General features: G+C 46.1%; 1 protein-coding gene across 2 annotated transcripts in view; it reads right to left on the bottom strand.

Annotated features, from left to right (window-relative positions):
• The window catches only part of ARL8B (ADP ribosylation factor like GTPase 8B), a 50,783-nt gene that overhangs the window by 9,213 nt on the left and 28,521 nt on the right, over positions 1-13,049 (bottom strand). For both annotated transcript variants that reach the window (XM_062200354.1, XM_062200355.1), the window contains exon 2: positions 1,050-1,130. In XM_062200354.1, coding sequence (XP_062056338.1) covers positions 1,050-1,130 — 81 coding nt within the window. The remainder of the gene's footprint in view (positions 1-1,049; positions 1,131-13,049) is intronic.

Genomic DNA, 13,049 nt, shown 5'->3' with positions numbered 1-13,049 from the left:
AAAAATTATGTTTGGAGTCGGTGTTACGGCTGCCCTGGCGCCGGCATCCCACATGGGCACCTGTTCGAGTCTCGGTTGCCCCACTTCCAATCTAGCTCCCTGCTAATGGCCTGGGAAAGCAGGGGAAGATGGTCCAGTGCTTGGGCCCCTGCATCCACAGAGGAGATCCAGAAGCTCCTGGCTCCTGCCTGACCCAGGTCTGACCACTGTGGCCATCTGGAGAGTGAACCAGCAGATGGAAGATCAACCTCTCTCTTCCTCTCTGTTTCTCTGCCTTTCAAATAAATAAATAAACCTTAAAAAATTATGTTCAACAATATTTTACTATTTTATACTTTCAATCTCTGAGAAAAGAAGAAAAAAAAGACTTGTTCATATATTTAAAATGCAAAGTGAACATGAAAAGGGGACGGGATAGAGACAGAGAGGAAGCTCTTCCATTCGTTGGTTCACTCCCCAAGTGTCCACAACAACCGAGGCTGACCCTGGAGCTGGAATTCCACTCAGGTCTCCAAAGTCAGTGGCATGAACTCAAGCACTTGGGCCACCATCTGCTACCCCAAGCACATCAGCAGGAAAATGGACTGGAAGCAGAGGCTACAGGCTCAGTGATAGGGCTGAGTAGGAAAAATAAAGGAAAAACAAGGTTACAGTGTTTGCTATTACAAGTATCACACTAAACTACAATATCATAAATAATAAACTATCTTTCAATATAAAATAGCATCCACAAAATAATAATACCATACTCCAAGTACTCTGAAGATGAGACTTTATTTCCTAGGAACATCTAAATCCCAAGTATTACTTCTGCTACTCCATCTGCTGTTTTTTAATGTTTGTTTGTTTGTTTGTTTTTATGGGTACTTAACAGTATTTCAACTTTTCTCCACTTGGAATAGAAAACAAAGCAATCGGTTTACACTCAGGACACGCCAATTCACTGCCTGGGAACTGCAAGTACTCCAGTAAAAGCAGAGCAGCACAGAGGACAACTTGGAGCCGTGCGTGCACTCTCAGGGAGCGTGACGGGAAACTGACACACATACCTTTATGGTGACGTTACCTTTCGTGACCTTCCTCATGTTGAAGCCCACCGTAGGTATCATGTCTTCACTGAACTGACCCGACTGAAAGACACAAAGCATCTGAGGTCAGACTGATCAGCATCTGTAACAAAACAAGGCAGCTCACCCCTCTAAGCAATTCTGCATTCACACCCACGCTGTAAACAAGTCATTCTCAGTGGCGGTAACAGTCTAAGGAAATGTTCCTTAGTACAAAATCATGCTCATACAAAAATATACTCTATTATTTCAAAGACACTTGTGAACAAAATTTTAGATACTCTTAAATTTCAAAAAAATGTGCATTAAATATGAAAATTTATAAATTCTTCCACCTATAAAGGTAGAAAAGTGAAGTCAAACCAATTTTCTATTTTCAATATTAATGTTATTTTAAACTTAAAAATTCAATGTTGAACAGCTTTTCCAAGTTTCTCTCTTTTTTTAAGATTTACTTTATTTATTTGAAAGAGTTACAAAGAGAGGTAGAGACAGAAAGAGAGAGAGAGAGAGAGAGGTCTTCCATCCACTGGTTAACTCCCCAACTGACCGCAACAGCTGGAGCTGAACGGATCTGAAGCCAGCAGCCAGGAGCTCTTCCAAGTTTCCACGTGGGTGCAGGGGTCTAAAGACCTGGGCCACCCTTCCCTGCTTTCCCCGACACATGAGCAGGGAGCAGGACCAGAAGCAGAGCAGCTGGGACTCTAACTGGTGCCCACATGAGCCAAGTCCTTGGGCCCCTTCACCCATGCAGGTGGGAGACTTGGAAGAAGCTCCTGGCTGCTGGCTTTGAATCAGCTGAGCTCTGGCCATTGAGGCCATCTGGGGAGTGAACCAGCAAATGGAAGATTTCTCTCTGTGTCTCTACCTCCCTCTGTAACTCTTTTCAAATAAATAAAAAATAAATATTAAAAAAAAAAAAAGAATCAGTTCGACCACTCATTTAAAAGACGCCTTTTCCCAGCTAGCCAGCAGTGATAGGTGAGACACCAAGCACTGACAATTTCTTCCACTAGTCTGCTGATTCCTAACTGAACATCAGGTTTACAACTACAGCTTAAAATAGCTATCAATCAGTAAACCCAATCAAGAATTCATGTCTTAATTCATTCCACACATGCCAAATAAACTTTTAAAACTAGTATCTGTGTTACTCCACTGTTTACGAACGTGGGCACAGCCCTCTGCAGACTCCCAGGACTTCAGAACTATCCAGTTTCTGCACACAGGCACACAGTCTGTGGGGGCCAGCAGTACACTCCCCACAAAGCAGAGCATCCTCGAGAGTCTTCACACATCTCAGCTGCTTCTTCATTTTGGCAGTTACCGTGAAGCTCATCTGAATGAGCCACAGTTAAATCTGAGTTTAGGTATTCCCTGTCTATCCACTCTACCCACACTAACTCCTCAGCTGATGTGAATATTACATTTTGGGTAAACATCCTACGATTAACCTCAAAAAGGGACTACTTAAGACTATTTTCAGGCCCTAACACAGCCTTGCTGCGCCCTTATGCCCCACAAATCCATTCCCCAATGGTCCAAAAGTCCTGAACACACTCAATACCAATTTCACAAATTAATTTCCTCTACAGAACTCTAAAAGTCCTTTTTCGTTTTCCAAGTTCAGTGGAGTTTGGTTTTTTTTTTTTTTTTAGTTAACTCATAATCACTACTTTCATTTTCATTAGACAGAATTCTCAGATACACAATTCATTTGTGAAAATCTAGTCATGATATAAAAATGAGATACAATAACACTAGTTGTGATAGGAGATAAATAGAAGCAGCACATGTAGAGATGGTCAGCATCACTCATCACTAGAGAAAGGTGGTTCAGAACCTCAGAGACACCACTGCACACCCACTGGAACAACTACTTAAAAAAACAAAGGTAAGTGCTGGCAAGGATGTAGAGAAACTGGAATTCTTGTGCATTACTGGCAATGATGGTAGAAGTAGAAAATGACCTAGCTGCTATGAAAAAAAGAGTGATGGTTCCTCAAAAAGTAAAATTAGAATAACCACATGATCCAACTATTCCACCTCTGGGTACAACATCCCACTGACTGTACGACAGGTGTTCTGCACAATGAAGCAGCTAAAAACATGGACACATTCAGGTACCAAAACTTTGTACCCAGCCTGCAAGGAGAGCTTTCTAAAACACAACACACTTGGTTAACTTCTCAAACACCATTTTATATGTGATTTAATACTGTCAGTATTTCAGGGTCATTTTCCCTACTTCTTGGAAGGAAATTTTTCTAGAAGTAAAATTCTGTGATTATAAACATCAATGATGGCACATCACTGTGATAAAATCATGCACAGGCTAATGTCTGCAGGGTGCACCTGGATTTTCTTCAAGGTTCATTCACTTTTCCCAGTGATGTCTCACGGCAAACAGACGCCACGTTGTTGCTCATCTACAACAACTGGAAATCAGGTAATCAAGCCCGTGGGTTTCATTCCAGAACAGCTCACTACAGCAAGATGGCCAATCAATATTTCTTAAACAAAATAAGAATTACTAGACCACAAAAGAGGAAAATGCTGGAACTCTTCTATCAACAGGAGCCTCCTGCAATGCATGGGTCACATGGCATGACCACTCTGTGGACCCAGCAGCATCTCCTGCTTGTCTTCATTGCGGCTTTTCACAGTGCCAGGGTTTCCAGCTCCTGCTGATGCACATCTGGGAGGCAGCAGGTGATGGCTCAAGTACTTCTGTCCTCAGCACCCGCGAGGGAGCCCCAGATGAAGTTCCTGGCTCCTGGCTTTGGTCCAGCTAGGCTCCAGTTGTTTTATGTATTTGGGGAGTAAACCAGTGGATGAAAGGTTTAGGTCTCTCTAATGCAGCCTTTAAAATAAATAGAAATAAGAAAAAAATAAACTTAGGGCTGGCATTGCATGTGGGCACCAGTTCTGTCTGGCTGCTCGACTTCTGATCCAGCTCCCTGTCGAAGTGCCTGGGAATGCAACAGAGGATGCCCCAAGTACTCGGGCCATGTAGAAGACCTAGAGGAAGCTCCTGGCTTCGGCCTGGCCCAGCCATACCCATTGCAGCCATTTGGAAAGTAAACCAAATAGAGACCAGCTTGGTGAGTAGTGTTGGGACCTGCAAATGTGTTCTGTCCATTACTCCCTGCACATGGAAGATCTCTTTCTCCCCCCTATAACTCTACGTTTTAAATAAATAAAAGAAAAATATTTTTAAAAAATAAAATAAAATAAAAAGACAAAGCTCCTGTCACAAAGCTAAGCCCAAGGCTGGCAGCTGCGCTCAGGGCAGCTCAGGGTTGGTTTCTCCTGCTCCGGAGCCACATAACTGCAACCAGCACTTCGGGAAACAAACACATGATTGGAAAATACTTCTTCACTGGGTATCATTTTACACATTTCAACAAACTTACCAAGCACTGTTGTAAGAATTTAAACCAGCATTAATTCATTTAATCCTCATAACAACTTTAAAAAATAAAATGGTGAGGCCTATCTTCAGATCCAAGGAACTCCGATGAGCAGCTTGTGCTACTCAGCAACCACGTGCAGGTCATCTGAGCTCTGGAGTTCAGCTTCCCTATCTACAAGAGGGACCCAGCAGATGACAGGGAAGCTCGTGCCAGCTCCAGCATACAGTTTCTACATGGTTTACAGGCCTTTCATCTAGAGCACAGCTAAGTAGGCATCTGAGTACCTCCAGCGGCAGGAAAACGCAGTCTTCACCCCAAATCCATTAGCACAGGCAGGGCTAAAGCAGGCCTTGCCCCTAGTGCCAGCCCCATCCTGTGGAGCTCACCTGTTTACTATGAAAGAGCTCAGAAACTAAAAGAAAGACAAGAACCCAGGTCAAAGTTAACACCGGAGGCATAAGGATGATATTTTTAAAAAATTTATTTGTGAAAAACACTTCACTGAAAATACCCTGAGACCAGAGGCATGGGGATGGAGCAGAAATGGACTGTCAGGCTGCTTAGAGATGGCGGCACTGACACCGGCAACAACACCAGGAAATCCTCATAGGTTTCAGTGTTTTAAAGCTGGCCAAAATAAACTATTTTACATACTACGTAATGTGAGCTCTTCTCTCTTCTTTTTTTACCAAAACAAACTATGACTCAACTGTTTATCTGCCAACATTCACACCCTCAACAAGTGAAAGATCAGTCAGATCTCTTCCAAAAACATTCAATCCAATATGACGAGCAGTCCTCATTTTCCCCATCATTTAACTCCTCTAGTAAGTGAGGAAACTGGTAATGACTCTGATGCTTCCGTGTGCACTAAACAAAGGGCATGAAAACCGTTCCTTGCTGATGAAGGACTTGAAATGAAAGGTAACCAGATACGCAGTCTGGGGGAGGCTGGAGTGGGGGCAGGATTTTCGTGGTCTTGGGGCATATCCCTCCCTCTAGTAAGTGCTCACTGCTATGAGGGGGGTTAATGAGTAATTATGCGGAACGGAGAAATCACACCAGACCTCAACTGTGTGACCATGGTCATCATGTTCCTCCACACAGTGTCTCAAGGATGGAGACACACTCTAAGAATGACACCAAACTCCCAAGAACGAAAACTGTTTGAGGGTGAGGTTGGTGATACAGTTTTCAAAAACGTCAGTGACATTAAAGAAAGAAAGAAAGAAAGAAAGGGAAAAAAAAAGTTGCCCACTGAAGGCAGCTGAAGAGACACGGCCTGCAGTTCCAAGATGCTGCAGAAGCGGCCGCGGCCCTCACGCTAAGCGCTTCTGACTGCGGATCTGGGCAGGCTACCACAGAGCTGCTTGAGAGCCCGCCCACTGAGGGGCAGCCAACTCATGCAGTGCCTGTGTGCCATGTCGGGACCCCATCAGAAGCCCCACAAAGCTACCTCTGCCTTTACACATTCACTCACTCAGTCACCCAGTTACTCAACAGACGCAGAAGAAGCAACAACACACACAGACTCGTTCAACAAATAGACGTCGTGCAAGACGGCGGGAGCACTGCGTGGCTGCGTGTTCAGAGTACTGCCCTGCAGTTGTGACATTTAAGCCCAATGGTGAGTGAAAATCTCAACAGCACAAGAGGTCATTTTCTGCAGAGTATCAACCTGCCGAGTGACCTGAACAACAGTGAGGCGATCTGAACTCGAGGGCCGGCCCTGCCACTGACGACACAGAGCTGAGGGGCCCACTCAGGATGCTCACAGCGCCCACACCAGCTCACTTCCTCCACCAGCTCAGGCCCGGCTCTTTCCCCAGCTTCACCTCTCTGCTCAGTCTCAGAGGCCGTCACACAGAGGCAGCAGCACGCCCACGTCATCTGGGAGGCAGGCAGACCTCCCACGCCCAGATGTGACAGCAGCTCCAACTGCTGCGCCGGCCGCCAGGGAGGCTCCGGATACACGGAAACTGCCGGGGCCAGAAGGCAGGGCTCCAAAATGCAGCCCTGGAATTGCCACAGGGTTCCTATTTGGTCCTTTTTGATGGCGTTAAGTTTATGGTAATCTAGAAGCATCTGGGTTTGCTCTGGGGGACAAAGGCTGACAGCTTATTTTTCAAGGTCACCAGTGGTATGTTTTTGCCCCAAAAAGTAACAATATGGTTTAGAGTAACAAAACACTGAAACTGAGTGGAAAACTCCTTAGATATTCTTTGGCATCATACTAGAAAACTGAATCAGATAACTGTCTAGATAACTGTAAAACATAATAGTACACGGGTCGGCACTGTGGTGTAGCAGGTAAAGCTGCCACCCCTAGTGCCAGCATCCCATATGGGCACTGGTTCGAGACCAGGCTGCTCCATTTCTGATCCAGCTCTCTGCAATGGCCTGGGAAAGTAGAAGATGGCCCAAGTCCTTGGGCCCCTGCAGCCTGGGAGACCTAGAAGAAGCTCCTGGATCCTGGCTTCGGATTGGCGCAGTTCTGGCCATTGCAGCCATCTGGGGAGTGAACCAGAGGATGGATGACTTGTGTCTGTCTGTCTGTCTCTCTCTCTCTCTCTGCCTCTCAGTAACTCTGCCTTTCAAACAAATAAATCTTTTAAAAAAATTTTTTTAAAACCTAATAGTATAGGAATTCTCCAACTACTAATTAAATTCCTGTCATTCCGATTCAAACTAATTAATCCTCTGCCTAACAGCATCAGCAGCAACCTCCCTCACAAAGACAACTCTTGAGGATTAAAAGGTTCTCCAAGCCAAGTTTCAAATCAGAACCTGAAAACACTCCGGTTAACCTCTGTTCCTGAAGAGCATTCATTGTTCAAAAGGTCTCCAGTATTTCCCGTGTTCACAGTATCTCAGAAAGAGCACTCTAATAATGGTTTTACTAAATCTGTATCTAAAACCTGCTTAGGAAAACCTCCACTGCTTCTCTGCAAATTATTTGCTAGGGGCATCCCACGTCACTCCCCCAGCAACCCACTCCCAGTGTGACGTCTCCACGGACGTCCAGCAATCCTGCAGTGGCCACAGCAATGCCAACGCCGACTCTGAAGACTGTGGAGTCATAGCAAATACGGTGGCTGTCAAACTGTCAAGTACAGCGCCTGCACGGACTTCCCATGAACATCGAGGGCTGTCACCTTCAATCAGCACCTGCATCCTTACACAACAGCCCGCTCATGCGCACACAGGGGCTCAGCGGGCCCCACAGAGCCACTGAGTGTGCAGGGAGTAACGGACACAGCACATTTGCAGGTCCCAACACTACTCACCTAGCTGGTCTCTATTTCTAGTATGCTTTTACTTTTACTTTCTAATACAAGTACTTTTATTTTTATTTTTTTTTTTTTATTTTTTTTTTTTACAGGCAGAGTGGATAGTGAGAGAGAGACAGAGAGAAAGGTCTTCCTTTTTGCCGTTGGTTCACTCTCCAATGGCCGCTGCGGCCAGCGCATCTCACTGATCCGAAGCCAGGAGCCAGGTGCTTCTCCTGGTCTCCCATGGGGTGCAGGGCCCAAGCACTTGGGCCATCCTCCACTGCCTTCCAGGGCCATAGCAGAGAGCTGGCCTGGAAGAGGGGCAACCGGGATAGAATCTGGTGCCCCAACCGGGACTAGAACCCAGTGTGCCTGTGCCGCAAGGCAGAGGATTAGCCTGTTAAGCCACGGCGCCGGCCACTTTTAAAATTTTTTAAAGCAACATTCTTTACTCAAAATTTTCTTTCCTCTTACCTGAGAAGAACCGCATATTTAAGAAAGAGGAGTAGCTGTTGTGGTCCAGCAGATTAAACCACCACTTGGGTGCCCACATCCCCTTTAAGAATGCCTGGTTCAAGACCCGGCTCCTGCACTTCTGACCCAGCCTTCTGCTAATGAAGCAGGGGCACTTGATGTCTTGAGACCATACCCAGATGGAGTTCCCGGCTTCTGTTTTTGGTCTGGCCTAGCCTCAGCTGTTGCAGGCTGGGGAATACACCAGCAGATAAAAGCTCACTTGCCCTCTCTCATTGCCATTTTGCCTTTCATATATTTATGTACATACATATATAAAAATTGTAAAACTGTTAAAAGAGAAAGGCCTTCTTCCAAATCCCTTTCTAGGTTTTTATTCCTAAACACTGGCTCATTTCCCAAATGACTGCAACAGTCATTCTTCAGTCTAGGCCAAGCCAAAGCCAGGAACCAGGAACCAGGAGCCCCACCTGGTCTCCCACATACATGGCAAGGGCCCAAGTACCTGGGCCATCTTCTGCACCTTCCAAGGCGCATTAGCAGGGAGCTGTTTCCAAAGTGGAGCAGCCAGGACTCATATCAGCCATCTGATAGAAGATGCTGGTATCACAAGCAGTAGTTTAACCTACTGCACCACAACGCCGGCCCTCAGCTACACAAAAATTTAACCTACAACAGTAAAATAAATTTCATTCTCATTAAAACAAATTCTGAAAGCCTAGTCTTTTTCAAGACTTAGAAAGGTAAGCCAGAGTAGTAAAAGAAAAAAAAAAAAAAAAACTTGGTCACTTATGAAGTCTATCCTACTGGACAGAAAGTAAAGATCACATAGTTAATAAATGACCATTTGAGTATGAAGCATCTCAGTGACTGGAATTACTTTAAGAGGCCGTGTCCATGTTCTTAGTAAACAGATGTCAAAGCACAAAGGTTGGGGCGAGTGGCGCAGTGTTATAGCAGATAAAGCTACCACCTGTGACGCCAGCATGCCGTGGCTTCAGGCTTGGGTCCTGGCTGCTCCACTTTTGATCCAGCTCCCTGCTAATGGCCTGGGAAAACAGTCGGGGATGGCCCAACAGCTTGGGCTCCTGTACCTGTGTGGGAGACCCAGAAGTTCGTGCTTCCTGGATTCTTCCTGGCTCAGCGGCCCCGGACATTGCAGCCACTTGGAGCATGAACTGGCAGACAGGAAGATACCGCTCTCTCTGTAACTCAGCCTTTCAAATATATAAACTTAAAAACAAAACAAAGAAGTATCAAGGTAGTGCAGACTGGGGTTCAACCTGGAGCACTGGAGACAGGCTCAGGAGGGACAGTTCTGCCCTTACCACTTGCCCGGCTGCAGCCTTCACATGCAGTCCTTTCCCAGTCTCTATTCTGGTTTTTCCAAATGTAAAACATGCAGATCCCAACACCCTCTGCCTCACAGAGTTTTAAAATAACACAAATTAAAAACACGCAGCATTTTGAACATGCCTAGTACGGGGAAAGCCTTCGATATCTGCTGCCACTATTACCAGGCACTTAGAGATGCAGCCTTACAGTTCCTCCCCTGAAGAAGCCCCAGACTGCAAAATGAGGCATGGGAGGGAGGTCAGGGAAGGAAATGAGGGGCCAGACTGCAAGATGAGGCATGGGAGGGAGCTCAGGGAAGGAAATGAGGGGCCAGCGCTGCCTCAGCAGGCTAAACACGGCTCGTGGTGCTGGCACCTCTTAAGAGAGCCAGTTCAATTCCCGGCTATTCTACTTCCAATCCAGCCCCCTACTAATGCACCCAGGGAAGCAGTGAAAGATGGCCCAAGTCCCCGGGGCCCTTGCACCCATGTGGGAGACCCAGAAGAAACTCCTGGCATCAGCCTGGCACAGCCCTGTTAAGGGGTAAACCTGCAGTTCGAAGATCTAAGTCTCTGCTTCTCTCTGTAACTCTACCTCTCAAATCAATAAATAAATCTTTACTTTAAAAAAAAGAAACTGAACAAAGTCAACCCACAGCTGATTCCTACTTATGTTGTTTGTTCCTTTGTTCCCAGTCTCCTGACCTTGGATTCAAAGGCAGCCTGATTGCCAGATATCTACACCAGGCACCACCAAAGGCTCCCAGAAGAGCCTTCTGTCTGGTCTGGATGGAACGCAGGCAGTCCTGGACAGAGTGGGATAGTCTCCCAGATTTTCTTTCCCTCCCCCTGCCAATGCACCCAGACCGGTCCCTGAGACTTAACTGAAAAAATGCCCAGCAAATTGAGCCAACTGTAGCCCCCGCCACAAGCTTTCTACACAGAAAGTGGGGAGGGGGAAGGGAGATGGGACCCAGTAACCCAGTGACAGAAAATGTCAGAAATGAACTAGAGATGCAGACACCATACAAGGTGGTGGATGAACACCATACTCTTTTTTTTTTTTTTTTTTATAGGCAGAGTGGATAGTGAGAGAGAGAGACAGAGAGAAAGGTCTTCCTTTGCCGTTGGTTCACCCTCCAATGGCTGTTGCAGGCGGCGCATCACACTGATCCGAAGCCAGGAGCCAGGGGCTTCTCCTGGTCTCCCATGGGGTGCAGGGCCCAAGCACTTGGGCCATCCTCCACTGCACTCCCGGGCCACAGCAGAGAGCTGGCATGGAAGAGGGACAACCAGGACAGAATCTGGTGCCCCAACCGGGAATAGAACCCGGTGTGCCAGTGCCGCAAGGTGGAGGATTAGCCTACTGAGCCACAGCGCCGGTCAAACACCCATACTCTTATAAAACAGTGTTAGTGTTATAAATTCAGCTTGTTAAACATACCCCCCCATTGATTGTAACCACAGTGAAAATAGTTAAAGGATATACTCAAAAGCAAATGAGAATGAAATTTAACCATTTCACAACAAAACAAAATCAACTAAGTGCAAAAGAAATACTAATACAGGAAATGAGACCAAAAGTTGTGAGGCATACAGAAAAGCAATAGCATAAAGACAGAAGTCTCTTCTTACCCATAATCACTTTAAATGTAAATGAATTAGAGGCCAGCGCTATGGCGCAGCAGGTTAAAGCCCTGGCCTAAAGGGCCAGCATCCCATGTGGGCACCGGTTTTAGTCCCGGCTGCTCCTCTTCCAATCCAGCTCTCTGCAATGGCCTGGGAAAGCAGTAGAGGATGGCCCAACTGCTTGGGCCCCTGCACCCACGTGGGAGACCCAGAAGAAGCTCCTGGCTCCTGACTTCAGATTGGCTCAGCTCCGGCCGTTGCGGCCATCTGGGGAGGGAACCAGCGGATGGAAGATCTCTCTCTGTAACTCTCTTAAATAAATAAATAAATCTTTTTTTAATGTAAATGAATTAAACTCTCCAATCAAAACAGAGACAGTCAGAGGCATCCTGGATCACAGTGTTTGGATTTATCTGAGTGCCACCTCAACTTGTCATTCCAGCTTCCCGCTGACAGGCAACCTGTGATGGTTTTAGCCGCACACCTGGGACACCCAGACGCAGTACCTACTCCTGGCTTCAGCCTGGCCCAACTCTGGCTATGGCAGCATTTGGGGAGTGAACCAGCAGATGGAAGAGCTGTCTCTCTGCCTTTCAAAAACATAAATAATTAATTAAATAATTTTATAAAGATGCAGATTAGGGGCAGGCATTGTCCAGTGGCAGATTAGCCCACCACTTAGAACACCCATACCCAATATCTGGAGTGCCTGAGACAGAGGAGGGACTCTGTTTCTGACCCTCGGTCCCGCTAACAAGCACCTTGGGAAGCTGCAGACTCAAGCTCTTGCATCCTACCACCCACATGGAAAACTTGGAAGGACTTCCTGGTTCCTGGCTTTCAGTCCAGCCTCAGGTGTTACAGCCATCTGGAAGGTGAAAAAGCGGACGACGATCCATCTCTCCTCATCACTCTGCCTTTCAACTAAATAATAAATAAATAAACTTAAAGATATTAGTGAAATGAATGCTTTTAAGTAATCTAACTATATGTTGCCTTCAAGAGACTCACTTTAAATCCAAAACCAAAAATAGGCTGAAAGTCAAAGAACAAAAAAGAGATTTCATGGAAATGGCTAAATGAGAGCAGAGGCAGGTATACTAATGCCAGAACATATTTTAAATCAAAAAAGGTACAAGAGACCAAGAGTTACATTATACATTAATAAAAAGTCCATACAGTAAGAAGACATAATAATTATAGACATGCATGCACCTAATAGTTTATCAAAATATACAAAACAAAAATTTACAAGATTGGAAGATGTAACTCATGAGATGCAGTAAAAGCAGTACAAGAGAGAAACTCATCGATAAAATGCTTATAAAACAAGGAAGCTGGGGCCAGTGCTGTGGCGTAACGGGGAAAGTTGCTGCCTTCAGTACCGGCATCCCATATGGGCGCCGGTTTGAGTCCTAACTGCTCCACTTCCAATCCAGCTCTCTGCTGTGGCCTGGGAAAGCAGCAGAAGATGGTCCAAGTCCTTGAGACCCTGCAACCACATGGGAGATGGAGAAGAAGCTCCTGGCTTCAGATCAGCGCAGCTCCAGCCATTGTGGCCAACTGGAGAGTGAACCAGCAGGTGAAGACCTCTCTCTCTCCCCCCTTCTCTGCCTCACCTCTGCGTAACTCTGACTTTCCAGTAAATAAATAAATCTAAAAAAAAAAAAAAAAAAAAGGAAGAAGGGGCCAGCACAGGTTGGAATCCAGGCTGCTCTGCTTCTGATCCAGTTCTCTGCTAATGCGTCTAGAAGTACTAGGACTTCTGTCACCACTGTGGGAGACTCAAATGGAGTTCCAGGCTCCCAGATTTGGCCTGGTCAGGCCCCAACCATCGCAGACATTTGGGGAGTGAAC

Source organism: Lepus europaeus, chromosome 9 (genome assembly GCF_033115175.1).
Source record: "Lepus europaeus isolate LE1 chromosome 9, mLepTim1.pri, whole genome shotgun sequence".
NCBI classification, from domain to species: domain Eukaryota; kingdom Metazoa; phylum Chordata; class Mammalia; order Lagomorpha; family Leporidae; genus Lepus; species Lepus europaeus.
This window is presented reverse-complemented; position numbering and strand designations above follow the sequence as displayed.